The sequence below is a fragment of the Mesoplodon bidens genome (assembly GCF_964165515.1).
Source record: "Mesoplodon bidens genome assembly, chromosome: 8".
Lineage (NCBI taxonomy): Eukaryota > Metazoa > Chordata > Mammalia > Artiodactyla > Ziphiidae > Mesoplodon > Mesoplodon bidens.
In genome coordinates this window covers 36,455,462-36,474,132 of record NC_138165.1, presented here as the reverse complement: position 1 = coordinate 36,474,132, position 18,671 = coordinate 36,455,462, and the positions used below count along the sequence as shown (strand labels likewise).

The 18,671-nt window shown below is 35.8% G+C and overlaps 1 protein-coding gene across 8 annotated transcripts in view; it reads left to right on the top strand.

Moving 5' to 3' along the window:
- SLC4A10 (solute carrier family 4 member 10) overlaps nucleotides 1-18,671 on the top strand; it is a gene marked incomplete at both ends in the record, with an annotated part of 311,945 nt that overhangs the window by 256,750 nt on the left and 36,524 nt on the right. For all 8 annotated transcript variants that reach the window (XM_081241990.1, XM_081241987.1, XM_081241989.1 and 5 more), the window contains one exon: nucleotides 15,262-15,367. In XM_081241990.1, coding sequence (XP_081098116.1) covers nucleotides 15,262-15,367 — 106 coding nt within the window. The remainder of the gene's footprint in view (nucleotides 1-15,261; nucleotides 15,368-18,671) is intronic.

Here is an 18,671-nt window from a genome sequence, read left to right as displayed (position 1 = left end):
ACCTTGCAGTTGGTCCTTAGTTTTGGGTTTTGGGAAACTTAGGACACCATGAAGCTTCTCTAGATTTAGGTGTAACCCTTGTTCTGATATCAGAAGCCCCAAATATCAAACCTGGGCTTGGGAAAACTGCAATTTTCCTTGGCAACCTAATGTCCATTTAAGGCTAAAAGCTTTAGCAAATGGATGCTGTCTTCCTGTGAGTAGGCTTGAGACAGAGAGCAAAGAAGCAAGTTATCCATATATTACAACAAAGCAGAACCCCCAGGGAACTTTATGTCAACCAGATCAGCCATCAGAATTTGTGAGAAATAAAAAGGACTCTCAGTAAAACCCTGAGGCATTACTGTCCAGGTGAATTGTTTTTCTTCCCAAGTAAAGGCAAAAAGGTATTGGCTAGCTTCAACTGGAATACCAAAGAATGCACCACATAAATCAATTAGAGTAAAGAATTTATTTCCAATGGGAATGGATGTTAGCATCATATGAGGGTTAGAAATGACAGGTTGTCAGGGGATAACAATATTGTTTATTGCTTGGAGGTCTAGACAAACCTCCACCTTTTTTTTTTTTTTTTTTTTTTGCGGAGCACAGGCTCCGGATGCATAGGCTCAGCGGCCATGGCTCACGGGCCTAGCCGCTCCACAGCATGTGGGATCTTCCCGGACCGGGGCACGAACCCGTGTCCCCTGCATTGGCAGGCGGACTCTCAACCACTGCGCCACCAGGGAAGCCCAAACCTCCACCCTTTTTACCAAAGGGAGTTATTGTTGTAATTTTGTGTAAAACTTGTCTTTCCCCTTGCCTCTAACTCTTTTTTCTTTTGTTGAGGAATAAACTCTCAACCCCCACCCCCCAAAATAGGAGTATTATAGGACCTAATACAAGGGATAATGCAGCCTTGAGCCTTGTAAGCTTTTATTATGGGCTTTATAACTTGAAGGACTTCTTTACTTATAGGCTATTGATTAATTCCAGGAAGAAGTTTTGAAGGATGTGTTTGAATCTTGATGAAAGTTGTGCTATGAATTTTGCCAATATTAGCTGGAGGTTTTCTCCACGAGGAGGGTGATAGCTGATTCAACAGAGAAAAATGATCAGTGTTTCCTGAATTCAACTCTAGTACCATCAGAGACAAAGCAAATAAAAGATGTCAAAGGCTGGGCTTCCCTGGTGGCGCAGTGGTTGAGAGTCCGCCTGCTGATGCAGGGAACACAGGTTCGCGCCCCGGTCCGGGAAGATCCCACCTGCCACGGAGCGGTTGGGCCCGTGAGCCGTGGCTGCTGAACCTGCGCGTCCGGAGCCTGTGCTCTGCAACGGGAGTGACCACCGCAGTGAGAGGCCCGTGTACTGCAAAAAAAAAAAAAAGATGTCAAATGGTCATTTAATTCACCTGGTTGGCTGCTTTAATGACTACTGAAGTATTTACTCCTTTTGGGAGAAAGAAATTGTGGCATGATACTTCTCTAAGAAGCCTCAGCCTAACAAATGCTTAGAGGTAGAAGAACTAAGGAGAAAAGGGTGTGTATCTCTCAAAGAGCCTAAACAAAAGGGAATAGGTTTAGAGACAGGAACCTCTTGAGGTTCATTAGAGATCCCCACTATTTGGACTGTTTTAGTACATCGAGGCAGGGGCCACTTTGTTGTAGTGGGGCTGAGCACCGAGAGTGGCTCTCTTGTCAGTTAGGACTGGAAGAATTTCATCCCCCATCTGGAGAAATGTTTCTCTAAGCCAGTTAAGAAGAAGATTGCGAAGAGCCCCTGTAGTTCTTTGGAGCCATGTCATTGAGAATTGAGAGGACATTGGTTAGAGGGCTGAAGGTACCTTGGTACCAATCTCCTTTCTGATGTTGTGACTCTTTGTAATAATAGCAGAAACTAGGAAGGTTTTGGTTTCATTTAGGGGGCTTAATTTGCTGGAGTTGAAGATTAAGAATTTTAGTGGTCTCCCTTTTAGGTGACTCCTCTAGAGTGTGAGAGAGCTGGTTTTGCCAGATTAACTAAATCTAGAGTGAACACAATTTCCCATTGCATCCTATTTAGTGGGCTGATCCAGGTTCAACCTACTAAAATACATAGAGTTAAAAGCTACCTTGGTGAAACAACATCTGAAGGAAGACCAGAATTTTCTTAAAAGATAATCTGAAGTCGATTGTAATAGTAATGAACAGATTCATCAGAATTTTGTGTATAAGTCTGAATTTTGTTCCAATCAACAGGCTTTGGAAAAGCCCTAGGAATTGCCCTATGAAGACACCTAGCAATTTCCTGAGCCTGATCATATAATAAGTTAATGGGTGGGTCTCTGGTTGTAATTCTAGAGATCTTTTAAGATTTTCCCAATTAGCATTTTTCATCCAATGCTGAACCTGGCCTTCACTGACAAGTATATGAACTAGCTGATATGTCAGAGAAACCCAGTTGATAAATTTGACTGACTATATTAAATTCCTCAGCAAATTTGTGAGAATCTTCATTTACTCTGGGAAAATCTTTGACTATGGCTGGCAGTTCACCTTTAATCCAGGGAGTATAAGAAATTAAGGGTTTAGCTTCTGGATCCTCAAAAGGCTTAATTTTAAGGGACAAGTTCAGAGGAAAAGGGAGTGGGGAGTTTCAGAGAAAAAGGGAACTTCAGCGAGAGAATTAGTATGGGGGAACTGAGAGTATAGAGGAGCTGTATATGGCATAGAAGGAAAGGAGGAAGATAGCACCAGAGGCAAAGCCTGAGATAAAGAAGCCAAAGAAGAAGAGCATGAGGCTTAGGAAGACATTTTATCTTTCTTTCTTTCTTTGCCTCAGTAAAACTTAAAGCCCTATTTTGCAGAGAGGCAGTTTTAGGCTCTTGATAACATGTGGAAGCCTCAAATTACCAATTGAAATATGCATTCCATTCAGTTTTAGAAATTTTACAGCTATGGTTGTCCAATTCAGCTTTAAGAAAAGTTAAGTTTGGGGATATCAAAAGTTCCTCATAATGGCCATTGATACTGTAAATTGCCTTTGATTGGGTCAATCCATTTAGTTAGAAATGTGCCTGAGGAAGAATCGTGGTTTTCAAACAAAAATTGGCCAGGGTCCCTGTAAGAGGGGTACCCTCAAAATATTTAGATAACTGGGATTCCATTTCTTGGAGGGTTTTCTCTAGAGTAAGAGAATAATTTTCAAGCAGCTCAAATAGCTGAAATAGCTTAAACAGCCCAAATAACCTGCAGGCCTAATACCAGCCAGTTCTAAGGGAACAGTCTGGTCCCAGAGGAGCCAGGCCAAAAGCTGCTCAGCACAGTTCCAATAGAACAGCCCCTATTCGAAATGGAATTGGGCCAAAGCCTGAACCGGCACAGTTCCAAGGAAACATCCCCTGTTCCTGAAGAAATGGGCCAAAGGCTAGCCAGTTCCAGGAGGAACAGCTCCTGTTCCAAAAGGAATGGGCCGAAGGCTAGCCAGTTCCAGCTGGAACAGTCTGATTTCAAAATCATACCAAAATGCCAAATGAATACTCGCATACAGAACAAGGCCTTAACCAGAAAGGAAGAAACCTTAAAATAGAACCTGAATAAAACCTGGAGAGCTTCAAAATGCAAAGTGGATGGAAGCTCAGATCCAGGAGAAAGACTAACCCTCAAAATCCAGGGTTGATGAGAAAAGCAGTGAGCAACAAGGAAGGGCTTAATGTTGGTTCTACACCTGTTTGCTCACCAGCCTCAGAGTTGTTGGGGGTTTTCTGGGGATCCTCATAAGGGCCATCAAACTGTTGACCTAAAACAAATAGACTGCCAGTTATTTCTCTAGCAAAACAAAACAAAACAAGGGGGGTTGTTATTCAGGATCTACAAAGAATTTCAATTTGGGATCAGCAAGCATAACAACGTGCAAGCCCCCTGCAAAAATGGAGAGAAGAACTCTTCTAGAGGGGGAAAGGGAGTTGGGAGGGCCATAGTAACCAAACAGTCCATGGCTTTTCATTGGCTGAATTGTGACAGCCTCTCACTGGATGAGCTCTTGACAGGAAAGAAGAGGAAGTCTTTCTTCTTCCTACTGGGCTCTGCTATTGTCTTGGGACATGTGGTTCCCCCATCTGGTCTCCCAACTCTATTTACATGAGGTTTCTGTTTATTAATTTTTTATACTTTAAGAAGAGATAAATAATTCTACCTTTCCTTCCAATTCTCTGTTCTTCCTTCTATCTCCCTACCCCTGATTCTATTGTAGTGGTTGTTAACATATCTTTTATTCTCTAACCATAGTTAAGTGTTAAACAATTTGCCTAAAGATTGATTCTAAAAAACTTTTTTAAAACCACATTTTAAAAACCTTTACATAGTTATAGCTATTTAAATATTTCTCACTCTAGAGCCAAGTAGTGTGCATAGGTTACATTTTCTTCTCTATGGCTCTAGTATCATGACTCCTATGGCATTCAGAAAACAACATTCTTCCAGAATGGTAGCATAAGGAACTCTAAGGACCCTCTCGCTGGTGAAACAACTTTACTGGTGAAAATCATTTTAGAAAGCAATAATAGAAAGTCTCTGGAAATTGTTTTAGGAGCAGATAACACTTATATGTGGAATCTAAAAAAAAAGGTACAATGAACATATTTACAAAACAGAAACAGACTCACAGACTTTGAAAACATACTTATGGGGACTTCCCTGGTGGTGCAGTGGTTAAGACTCTGTGCGCCCAGTGTGGGGGGCCTGGGTTTGATCCCTAGTCCAGGAACTAGATCCCACACGCATGCTGCAACTAGGAGTTCTCATGCAGCAACTAAGAGCTGGTGAGCCACAACTAAGGAGCCCATGTGCCACAACTAAGAAGTCAGCGAGCCGCAACTAAGGGGTCCGTGAGCTGCAACTAAGGAACCCACCTGCCACAACTAAGACCCAATGCAACAAATTAATTAATTAATTAATTTAAAAAAATCTCCCTGACCTACCTCACACCTGAAGTTCCTTTAATAGGAAACTACTTTAAAAAAAAAAAAGAAGAAGAAAGAAAGGAAAGAAAACAAACTTATGGTTACCAAAGGGAAAGGTGGGGGGGAGGGATAAATTAGGAGTTTGGAATTAACATATACACACTACTGTATGTAAAATAATCAACAAGGACCTATTGTATAGCACAGGGAACTCTACTCAATCCAGTATTCTGTAATAACCTATATGGGAAAAGAATCTGAAAAAGAAGGGATATATATATATATATATATATATATATACATATATGTATAACTAAATCACTTTGCTGTACACCTGAAACTAACACAACATTGTAAATCAACTATACTCCCATATAAAATAAAAATTAAACTAAATTTAAAAAAATAATGGAAGTTTTGGTGAAAAGCAATTAAGAGGAGGTAGGTAGCTTTATGAGAGACACAGGCTAAACAATAGGCCAACTACTATACCAGAGAGAACCAGGAAAAGAGACAGCTAAGGAGAGTCGTCTTGGGGCCAGAAGAACCTCAAACAATGACCTCAACTGCAAAGGAGCTAGAGTTTAATTGCATCATACCACCAGAGCATTTTATGCCCCAGGTTTCTGTCAAAAACAATAGCGCAATCAGCGAGCAATTAATGGGGGCTAATAACTGAATGTATGTGGTAAGCTGTACAGAAACCACTAAGAAAATAACTAAAAAAATATATAGTGAAGAATAAAAACCCAACAGTGTTCTTAACATCATGGTAAAATGAATTTTCTTTTTCAACATTTCATGAGCTGGTCAAAATCATTATATATTTCAGTTTTCTTCCTCTTTGGAACATGTCTTTCTTGTAAAGCCTTTTATTTTTCCTGGAATTGCTGACTGCCTTCTTTTGCTCTGGGCTTCTGTGCTTGAATGTCCTCAAGCTTCCCCAAGAATTCAATAATTCTATCCTGTTAACTCTTTATTAAAAGTTTAAGTTTAGAGTACAGCAGATGTTGCACAGCAGGTCTCCAGAACTTTTTCATAGTGCATAACTAAAACTCTATACCCATTGAACAGCAACTCACCATTTCTCTCTTCCCATCCCTGGAAACCACAATTCTACTTTCTGTTTCTATAAGTTTTACTATTTTAGATACCTCATATAAGCGGAATCATGGAGTATTTGTCCTTCTATTTCACTTTGCACAATATCCTTAATGTTCATCCATGTTGTAGCAGATGACAGAATTTCCTTCTTTTTTTTAAATGGCTGAATAATATTCCATTGTACGTATATATTATACTTTTTAAAATTCATTCATCTGTTGATGGACATTTAGATTGTTTCCACTTCTTGGCTCATTGTAAACAATACTGAAATGAAAGTGGGAATGCAATATCTCTTCAAGATCCAGTTCTCTTTGGATCCAGAAATGGGATTGCTGGATCATGTAGTAGCTCTATTTTTTTTTTTTTTGGAGGAACCTATAGAGTGTTTTCCATAGTGGCTGCACCATTTTACATTTCTAACAACCATGCACAAGGGTTCCAGTTTCTCCACATTCTCACCAACACTTCTTATTTTCTGTTGTTTTGTTTTGTTTCATTTATAGGTCATCCTAACAGGTGTGAGATGATACTTCATTGTAGTTTCAATTTGCATTTCCCTGATATTAGTGATGTCAAAAATCTTTTCATATACTTGTTGGCCATTTGTAGATCTTCTTCAGAGAAATGTCTATTTAGGTCCTTTGTCCATTTTTATTTTTATTTATTTATATTTTTTATTTTTCTTTGTCCGTTTTTAAATTGAGTGATTTGTTTTATTGCTATTGAGTTGTAGGAACTCATATATTTTGGATATTAATGTCTTATCAGATATAGTTTGCATATATTTCCTCCCATTCCACAGGTTGCCTTTACACTCTGCTTATTGTTTCCTTGGCTATGTAGAAGCTTTTTAGTTTAATGTAGTCCCACTGTCTATTTTTGCATTTATTACCTGTGTTTTGGTGTCATATCCAAGAAATCATTGCTAAGACCAATGTAATAAAGCTTTCCCCCTGTTTTCTTCTAGAAATTTTATAGATTTAGGTCTAATGTTTAAGTCTTTTATTTATTTTGAATTGATTTCTGTGTATGGTGTCAGATAAGGGTTCAATTTTATTCTTTTGCTTGTGGATATCTGATTTTCCCAGCATCATTTGTTGAAGAGACTTCAACATTTCCCCATTGTGTAGCTTTGCCATTCTTGTTGAAGGTCTTCTGACTGCATAGGTGAGGGTTTATTTCTGGGCTCTCTATTCTGTTCTATTGGTCTATATATCTGTCTTTGTTCTAGTACCATACTGTTTTTATTACTCTAGCTTTGTAATATATTTTGAAATTAAGAAGTGTGAGGCTTCCAACTTCATTCTTTTTTTCTCAAGATTGTTTTGACTATTCAGGATCCTTCATGGTTCCATATGAATTTTAGGATTATTTTTTCTGTGTCTATAAAAAATGTCATTGGGATTTTGGTAGCGATTGCCCTGAATTTGTAGATCACTTCAGGTAATATGGGTGTTTTTAACAATATTAAGTCTTCCAATTCATGAACACATTTATATCTTTCCATTTATTTGTGTCCTCTAATTTCTTTCAGCAATGTTTTATAGTTTTAAGTGTAAAAGACTTTCACATCTTTGGTTAAGTTTATTTCTAAGTATTTTATTCTTATTGATGCTATTGTAAATGGGGTTGTTTCCTTAATTTCCTTTTTAGATTGCACATTGCTAGTTTATAGAAACTCAACTGAGTTTTTTAATGTTGATTTTTATCCTGCAACTTTGTTGAATTCATTTATTACTTCTAAATATTTTTTATGTATGGAATTTTTAGAGTTTTCTTTGTATTAGATTATGTCATCTGCAAGCAGAGATAATTTTACTTCTTCCTTTCCAATTTGGATGCTTTTTTTTCTTACCTAATTTCTCTAGTAGGACTTCCAGTACTATTTTGAATTGAAATGGCAGGAGTGAGAATCCTTGTCTTGTTCTTTATCTTAGAGGAAAAGCTTCTGGTTTTTCCCCAGTGATTCTGATGTTAGCTGTGGGCTTGTCATATATGACTTTTACTATGTTGAGATAATTCCCTTCTATTCCTAGTGTAATGAGTGGTTTTATCATGAAAGGGTGTTGAATTTGTCAAATGCTTTTTGTGCATCTATTGAGATGATCATGTGATTGTATCCTTTGTTCCATTAATGTGGTGTATCACAATGATTGATATTTGCTTGTTGAACCATTCTTGTGTTCCACGGATAAATCCTACTTGATTATGATGTATGATCCTTTTAATGTATTGTTGAATTTAGTTTGTTATTATTTCGTTGAGGAGCTTTGCATCTATATTCATTAAGAATATTGTTTTTTAGTTTTCTTTTGATGTCTTTTTCTGGTTTTGGTATCAGGGTAATTCTGGCTTCATAAAATGAGTTTGGAAGTGTTCCCTCCTCTTCAATTTTTTGGAAGAGTTTTAGAAGGATTGGCATCAGTTCTTTAAATGTGTGGTAGAATTTGCCAGTGAAACCATCTGGTCATGGGCTTTTCTTTGTCGGGAAGTTTTTGATTACTGATTCAAACTCCTTACTAGCTATGGGTCTGTTCAGAATTTCTATTTCTTCATGATTCATTCTTGATAAATTGCATGTTTCTAGGAATTTATCCATTTCTTCCAGGCTATCCAATTTGTTGGCTTGGAATTGCTCATAGTAATCTCTTATAATCCTTTTAATTTCTGTGACATTAGTTGTAACGTCTCCTCTTTCATTTATAATTTTGAGTCTTTATTTTTTTTCTTAGTCTAGCTAAAAGTTTGTCAATTTGTGGGTTTTTTAAAAAAACCAACTCAGTTTCATTGATCTCTGCTGTTGTTTTTCTAGTCTCTATTTCACTTATTTATGCTCTGATGATTATTATTTCCTTCCTTCTGCTAACTTTGGGCTCTGTTTTTCTTTTTTGAGTTCTTTGTGCTTTAAAGTTAGGTTGTTTATTTGAGAATTTTCATCTTTTTAATATAGGCAGTTATTGCTATAAAATTCCCTCTTAGTACTGCTTTTGCTGCATCCTATAAGTTTTAGTATGTTGTTTTTGTTTTCATTTGTCTTAAGATATTTTCTAATTTCTCTTTTGATATCTTCTTTGGTCCATTGGTTGTTCAAGGATATGTTGCTTAATTTCCATGCATTTGTGAATTTTTTAGTTTTCCTTCTGTTATTGATTTCTAGTTTCATTGCACTGTGGTTGGAAAGTATACTCAGTATGATTTCAGTCTTCTTACATCTGTTAAGACTAGTTTTGTGACCTAACGTGATCTCTTGTGGAGAATGTTTTGTGTGTGTTTGGGAACGCTATGTATTCTGCTGCTGGTGGGTGAAATGTTCTGTATATGCTATTAGGTTCATTTGGTCTATAGTGTTGTTCAAGTCCTCTGTTTCCTTATTCATCTTCTATCTGGATTCTATCCATTATTTAAAGTGAGGTATTGAAATATCCTAATATAATTGTGTTACTATCTATCTTTCTCTTCACTTCTGTCAATGTTTCCTTCATATATTTGGGTGCTCTGCTGTTAGGTGCATATATCTTTTTAATTGTTATATCTTCCTGGTTAATTGACCCTTTTAGCCTTATATAAGGTCCTTCCTTGTCTCTTTTGACAGTTTTTGACTTAAAGTCTATTTGTCTGATATGATTATGGCCCACCCTGACACCTGCTCTCTTTTGGTTACCGTTTGCATATAATATTTTTTCCTATACGTTAACTTTCACTCTATGTGTGTTCCTAAATCAAAAGTCTCTTCTAGACAGCATGTAGTTAGATCTTTTTTTTTATCCATTTAGTCATTGTATGTCTTTTGATTGGGGAGTAAAATCCACTTACATTTAAGTACTTATTTATAGAGAAGAACTTACTATTGCCATTTTATTAGTTGTTTTCTGCCTGTCTTGTAACATTTTTTCACCCACCCTCTTTCCTCTCTTTTTACTTCCTCTGTGTTTTGTTGATTTTGTTTTTTTTTGGTAGTGATATGTTTTGATTCCTTTCTTATTTTCTTTTGTGGATGTTCTACATGAAAAGGTATTTTCTTTTTGGTTACCATGGGGCTTACATAAAACATCTTATATTTACAACAATCTATTTTAAGCTGATAAAACTTAACTTCAATTGCATACAAACACTCTTCACTTTTACTCCCCCTTCGTTACACTTTTTAAGTTATTGATGTCAAAAATTACATCCTTTTATATTGTGTATCCATTAACATATTTTTATAGTAATAGTGTCTAAAAATACTTTTGTCCTTCAACTTCTATACCAGAATTAAAAGTGATTTATGTACCACCATTACAGTATTTTGTATTTGTCTATATACTTACCTTCATTAGCAAGCTTTATACTTTCATATGTTTTTGTGTTGCTGTTCAGTGTCCTTTTGTTTGAACTTGAAAGATTCCCTTTAACATTTCTTGTAAGGCAGATATAGTGGTGATGAACTCCTTCAGCTTTATTTTTAAAACCTGTGAAGGTTTTATTTCTCCTTCATTTTTCAAGTCCCCCATTTTTTACCAGATATAGTATTCTTGGTTGGAAGTTTTCCCTTTCAGCACTTTGAATATGTCATACTACTGCCTTCTGGCCTGTAGAGTTCCTGCTGAAAAATCCACTGGTAGTATTATGGAACTTCTCTTGCACATGGTGATTAACTTTTCTCTTGCTGCTGTTGAAATTTTCTCTGTTTCTGACTTTAACAGTTTGATTATAATGTGTCTTAGTGTGGATTTCTTTGGATTCACAATGGTTGGAATTCATTGGGTTTCTTAAATATGGATGTAATTTCCTTCCCTATTTTTGGGAAGTTTGGGGGCACTATTTCTTTAAATAAGCTTTCTGTCCCTTATTCTCTTTCTTCTTCTTCTGAGGCTCCCATGATGCATATATTGATTTGCTTATGATATCCCATGTGTTCCACAGGCTTTCTTCACTCTTTTTCATTCTTTTTTCATTTTGTTCTTCTGACTGAATAATTTCAAGTGACCTGTCCTCAAGTTCACTGATTCTTTCTTCTGCTTAATTGAGTCTGATGTTGAACCCCTCTACTGAATTTTTTAGTTCAATTATTGTATTCTTTAGCTCCAAAAATTCTATTTTGTTCTTTTTTAATATTTTCTATCTTTTTGTTGATATTCTCATTTTGTTTATGCATCATTTTCTTGATCTCATAGAGTATCATTATAATGGTTATTTTAATTCTGTCAGGTAATTTATATACCTCTATTTCTTTAAGATAAATTTCTGATTTATTTTATTCCTTTGTATGGACCATGTTGCCCTGTTTCTTCATGTGTCCCATAACTTTGTTTTAGGATTGGCACATTTGAAATAACAGCCACCTTTCATAGCATTTAGGGACTTTCTCTTTGTGCAGAAGACTCTTATTAATCAGCTTGACTAGAGATTCTGGGGGCCTCTGTAACCCTTTCTTGGAGGGAAGGGGATGCAAATTCTCTGAGCCTCTGTGTGCAATTTCTCAATTAGTATTGCTGGTTTCTTTTTCCAGGGGCTTATAATCTTTTGCTCCCTCTGAGAACAAGGGATAGCAGAGAATCTTGCTACTGCAAGTTCTGTGGTTTTACAGTAGCAAGATTCTCTGCTATCCCTTGTTCTCAGAGGCCTCCAGATATCTACCATATGATGAGTCCCCATCAGCATCCCAGGTTAGGTGAGACAGATACCAGTCCCTTGGGCACTCTTCCAAAAAGCTTGAACATCAGAAATATGCTTCTTTCACTTTGTTCAGAGGGAAAAGCCTCAAGTTGTTCACCTGCCCCTAATTGCACTGAGCCATCCTATTCCCTGAAAACCATTTTATCCACTCGTCTTTGTTCTCAGCGGCACTGGGGCATCCAAACTACAATGGTTCTGTCAGTGCTCTGAATTAGACAAGACAGATACCAGTCCCTCAGCAGCCCTCTGAAGAGCTGGAATGTCAGATGCAGCCTCTATTTTCTCTTCACCCCCAGTGTAAAAAGTGTAAGCCAGGGTATTCTCTACCACTGCTGAGCTGTGCCAGCTTAGAGGAGGGGCTGATGCAGTTAAAGTGAAATTGCTCTTCTTACCTGTTTGAATATGGCTGTTCACAACTTTTCACTCAGGTACTGCAACATCTTAACTGGATTCTGGAATTCTTGTCACAGTATTTTGGTCCATATATTGTTGTTAAATTGAAGTTTCTACAGGGGAAGGAGCACTGGGACTTTCCATTCAGCTATCTTGTGATGTCACTTCTTCCCTGGTTCACTCTTGGGCTCTACCATACATTTGTCATTCTGAGAGTTCTTTCACTGCTTTCTTAGGTTGGAAAACACTCTTTCCTTCATCCCAACATCTTCTCTTAGTTCAGACCCTTTGTGGGATTCTACTCGGCAGGCCAGGTCCTTCCTTTACTGCAGTTGGAAGGATATATATATATATATATATATATATACACATATATCCTATATAAATTTATAAATTTTATATGTATATATAAATATGTATATATATTTATGTTTCTATGTAAATATTTCTATTTTTTTAGATTAGTCATTAGGAGTGGACTGCCTAGGTTTAAATTCTGGCTCTGATGTTTCTAGCTGTGTAACCTTGGCCACATCACTCATGCCTTGATATTATCATGTGATTAATACTACCAATTTGAAGGATTAAATATAAAAATACTATTATTGTTAGTATTACTCTTCTGTTCTGCTTTTACAAACATCCTGCTTTCATATGCTTTTCATATTCCATTTGTTTACATCTCTCTTTTGTTGATATTTCCCCTCATGTTTCTTTTTATATTATTTCTTTGCTTAATGAATTCTAGGTAATGAGAAAATAAACATGTATGTTCAGCCCTCTTTCTTAAGCTAGCAGCCAAATCTGATTTTTAATTTTAGAAAATATTCAGTGATTTAATGGTTTTAGTGTTATTTTTTAATAATTTAAGATATTTTTAAGTGAAATTATTCTCTCTCTTCATATATTATCTTTACTGTATTTGCCTAGTGATCTAATGACCTAGAGTCAAAATTAAACAGGAATTTTCTTTCTTTTGATAGATTCTTAGTGATAGTAGCAAAACTGTTTTAATGCTGGTCAGAATTTAATTCTCTTTAAAGCACTGGACGCAAAATAAAGAGTATCAGCATGTTAGAGAAAAGCCTAGTGGTTTTTTTGTATTACATCAATTGAAAGTTAACAGTTTTATTACATCTTATGAAAAACTGAAAAATGAACCAGAAAATAATGATGAGAACCATGATGATGATGGCAGCTACAATTTCAAAACTGCATAAATGTATACCAGGCACTTAATATATATCATGTTACTTATTCTTCATAATAGCTCTACAAGGTAAGCATTTCAGTCTGCATTTTATTTATGAGGAAACCAAGATTTAGAGTGCTTAAATAATTTGCCCCTGGCCACACAGCCAGTAAAGGACAAAGGCCTTTCTGACACATAATGCTGTGCTCTGGGATTATGTACAACTAATCTGGAACTTGAGAACCTATAGATTTGAATAAATTGCATTAATGAATGATTATTACTGCATCTCAGGGGACTGTTTCCCTTTTGCTGTGTTTCCTCCCTCTGATACCATGGTGGTCACTGTAGCTGCTCATAGTAGCTAATACTTCCATGTCTCATTCCCTTAAAATCCTCATCAACAACTTTCTCATTGGAATCCTCTGCTTTTTTAGAGGCCCAGCCCCATGTGAGCCCAAGTGGGGAATACTCTAACATCTCTTAGTGAGAGCAGGAACATACCTGTCTGTATTGCCCAAGTCAAGGAGAGTTTCTTGTAATAATAGACACTCAGTACACTTTGAAAAATGAATGAGTGGTGGTAAAAAAAAAAACCAGACTAAAATCAAGGAGAGTTTCTTGTAATAATAGACACTCAGTACACTTTGAAAAATGAATGAGTGGTGGTAAAAAGAAAGAACAGACTAAAATTCCTGATGTAAAAGACAGAAGAGAGGGCTTCCCTGGTGGCGCAGTGGTTGAGAGTCCGCCTGCCAATGCAGGGGACACGGGTTCATACCCCAGTCCGGGAAGATTCCACATGCCGTGGAGCGGCTAGGCCCGTGAACCATGGCCGCTGAGCCTGCGCGTCCAGAGCCTGTGCTGCTCCGCAACGGGAGAGGCCACAACAGTAAGAGGCCCACGTACCACAAAAAAAAAAAAAAAAAAAAAAAAAGAAGAGAGACTGTTGCTTAGGCAGAGGAATTTATCAAGTAGAGACTGTAATATATTTTCCTATAGAAATAATGGCAGTTGGGTTCTACAGTTCAATTAATATCACTAAAACAGCAGTCCAACTAATATTCAAGTTATGTAGTATATATGTGGCTTAATCTGGGAGCCCAACCACTATTTTTATAAAATGCTTCTATAATAAAATGCTCTCTGAAGGGCAATAATAGACTTATGAATGAATTTTTGAAACAAACAATTTGTAAATTGAAGTTCACATCTAAGACAATTAACTTGTTGATAATCTTTGCTTTTGTCTTCTCATTTACTTACAAAGTTATAAAGAACATGAGATCAAAAGCTGTTTTTTTATTACCTAACAGTACCACTTTGCCCAGCTTTTACCTATTCTCGCTGCTCTTACCCCACCCAGCATTCATCATGTTACCTTATATGTAGTAGCTACTCAAAAATCTTTTGCATAATGATTGTTTGATTTTAAATAGAACTATCACTCATCACAAAGAAAGTATATCCTGAGATACCTAGGGTTTTTGCTTCAACCTAGCTTTAATTTTAAATTACATTGCAAAATTCTAAATGTTCTCTAAAATATGAATTATAAAATCCAATTTTAATGGATATAGTTATACAGTATTAATAAAAATAAGTAAATTAAAATAATACATTTGAATGTTTATCATTTTTTCCCACTTGACTTATAATTTAGAGGCAAATGGTTGTTGTAAGGTCTAGAAAGCATCTTGGTTTAAAAGGCCTCAAAAGCCCTGTGTTCTCACCTACACTTTAAAAAATTTCCTCTGAGGGGGACAGAGAGGGAATGACCTCTCATTCCAGGAAACATTAGAAGTGATCTAATGTCCTAGCAATATATCTATCCTCTGTCTGAAAATAGTGTGTTTTGGAGTTTAGGATGACCTACCTACTTATTTCTCAGATGGAGGAAGGCTGTGACTGGGGAAGAAGGACCCATCACACATTTGTTTTAAGTATGGTGACAAAAAGATACTTCACAAAAGACACTGTTTTGCCTTTGCAGGTGTAACTGTGTGGAACCACATAATCCTAGCAATGATACATTGAAGGAATGGAGGGAGTCCAATATTTCTGCCTCTGACATAATTTGGGAGAACCTAACTGTGTCGGTAAGTGAAACACTGAAAAATAAGTCATGGACTTCCCTGGTGGCACAGTGGTTAAGAATCCGCCTGCCAATGCAGGGGACATGGGTTTGAGCCCTGGTCCGGGAAGATCCCACATGCCACGGAGCAACTAAGCCCATGTGCTACAACTACTGAGCCTGCGCTCTAGAGCTCACAAGCCACAACTACTGAGCCCGCACGCATAGAGTCCATGCTCTGCAACAAGAGAAGCCAGTGCAATGAGAAGCCCGCACACCACAACCCTCTCGCTGCAACTAGAGAAAGCCTGCATGCAGCAACAAAGACCCAACGCAGCCATAAATTAATTAATTAATTAATTAATTAATTAATTAATTAAAAAGGAAAAATAGGTCATACCTTGAATCTTATTACTATAAGAGCTTTTATTGACTTTTTGAATGAATTATTGCCACTAAGTTAAGTGTTTTAAACAAATACTATTATAAAAGTGATGGTTTTGATTTCATTCATTTCAAGTATGCATAAGTATACTGAGATTTTCTTTCATTATTAAGTTTTTCCAGTAGTTATTAGGTCTGAGTTACTCTGAAAGCACACATATATGGCATAATGTGACTAGATTAACTGAAAGCACATTAAATAAGAGTAGTGTTGACCAAAATGAAACCGTATGACAGAACTAAGTCAGCCTTCTGTGTAAAGAACCCAGAATGCTTTTACTTTACTCTGTAATGCTGCTCCAGCTGTTCAGAATATGTTAAGGGGGAGGGGATGTTTGTTAATATTTTAGTGTAAATATTGAACTTTTTGGGAAAACAAAAGTCACTTTTCTTAATAAAATTCTGGCACCTCCCTCAGGAAGATTTTCTTACTTCCATTTTCTCTTTATCCTCCATTCAAAAAAGAGAATGGCAACATATTTTTCACCTATCAAAGTTAAATCTTATACCTTTAAAAATATTTTTGGCTTTCCTCTTTTTTTGTGGTATCTTTTTTTCCCCTCATAGCTGAACTTCTCAATTCTTCTTAATCTCTTGCAATATTTGTGCACCTCTTTTTCCATCTACATTTGTATCCTTTACTTCTGGTCAATCAAATCTCATAATTGGAAAAATCGAAAGTGTTCTGGTTTTAATAAGTATTAAAATCTGAGTCATTCTAGTTTCTTCTCTATTCTTCCCAGTTACAAACATTACAATCCAAAGCTTCTGCCACTTTATCTACCCATATAAGCTCAAATCCCATTATAACCATGGGCATAAAACTATATAAATTCTAGTTCATTTTATGAAAAATATATCATTTAGTAAGTGAGCCAGTTAGTGACACATAGAAATCTTTTTTGTTGTACAAATATTATACAACTGTAAACATGATTCTTGTAAGAGCACTTGACCTATTGCCTATTTTCTCAATTTTCTTCATTAAATATTTTCTTTCAGAATCAAAATCAAATTACTTACTTTCTGTTTAAAATTCTATCTTGACCTATATTTTACTACCTTTCCTCTTATGCTAGTCATTTGCTCTAAAATAAGCCTTCACTTACTTTTGTTGTTTTCTTCTGTTATAGTTCACATTTATTCTGTCCTATTTTTTCTTAGAAAAAATAACATTACCAAACTGTTTCCTTTCAGAGAGCCATTTAAATTGATCAATAAAAGAAATGATGAGCTGAACAAGAAAGAATGCTACAGTTATTCAGAATTTAGACATGGGATTGTGGTTGATCCATTCAGCAGTGCATCTTCCATTTATATTTCCCTTTTGTAAATTATAAAGATATTATGTCTTGAGTCCCTTGCTTTTGTCCCTCATCTTGGTGTCCCCTACGATACAGTAACCCAATAATCTCATCTCTAAATTATTTAGCATGATAATTTACTCTGTGTTTTATAGTCGAATAATTTAATATTAAATAATAATATTCATTCCATGTAGTAGCAAACCCTGAATTATAACTTTCAAAGAGACTCATAGCACAATTGATCTAGGTAGCCATGAGTTAATTTTAAATATTAGAAGTTTTAGGGTCAAGCAGAGTACAGTGAAAAATATTTTGCAATCAAAGCAAATCTAGCACTGTGGTTTTTTTCTTTAAGTTCTGTACTAGGAGTTAGCATTCTGGCAGAAATTTTCATATTATTTTTCATCAGTTAAAAGCAGTTTTTGAGATAGGTAATTGCTAACCTTGACCAAAATAGCATTTATCACCAAAGGGAATGCTACATAATGAAAAAATCTTACAATTTTTAAGTCAATGAGGGCCATAAAATTGTTTTGTCTTAATTGTTATTCTGGGATTTCTTTTCTCAGTATAACCATTAGTATCAGCAAAAACATTGTATTAATAAAGCACTGTGCTAATGGCTATTATAACTAGTTTTGTAAAAATAATCATGTAATATTTACTTTGTATATTATTCATGTGATAATTTTTAATTGAATTGTTACATATCTCATGAATTGTAATTTATACCTTGTGTATATTTAAGGTATACAATATGATGTTTCGGTGTATGTATATGACGTAAATGATTACCACAATCAAGCTAATTAACGTATCCATCACCTCAAATAGTTACCTTTTTTTTTTTTTTGGTGAAAACAGTTAAGATCTACTCTCTCAGCAAATTTCAATTATTTAATGCAATATTATTAACCATAGTCACCGTGTTATACATTAGATCTTCATAATTTATTCATCCTGCATAACTGAAACTTTGTACCCTTAGGCCCATATTTCCCCATTTTTCCCCTCTCCCCAGCCATTAGTAACCATCATTCTACTCTCTGCTTCTGAGTTTGACTTTTTTAGATTCCACATGTAAGTTAAATCATACAGTGTTTGTCTTTCTGTGTCTGGCTTATATCAGTCAGCATAATGTCCTCCAGATTCATCCATGTTGCAATGGCAGGATTTCCTTCCTTTTTAAGGGAATGATATTCCGTTATATATTTATACTACATTTTCTTAATCCATTCATCCATTGACAGACATCTAGGTTATTTCCATATCTTGGCTATTGTGAATAATGCCTAATTCAAGTGTTTTATAGCAAGCTAGAACACTTAGGTTTCTATGTTTATATATATTTTTAGCAGTATCTCAAAATCTGTCATTATAAAGGAATTCCTAGGCGAGGTTTAAAATATTCACAAGCAATTAACTAGCAATTGGTTAAGAATTGTTTTAGTGCCAGAATTACATATTTAGCTTATATATAAGTAAGGGGCAGGACACTAATGCCAAATTTAATTTCTTATTTTATCAAACTTAATTTTTACCAACTTATAACACTGCTGAAACTTAGAACGTGTTGAA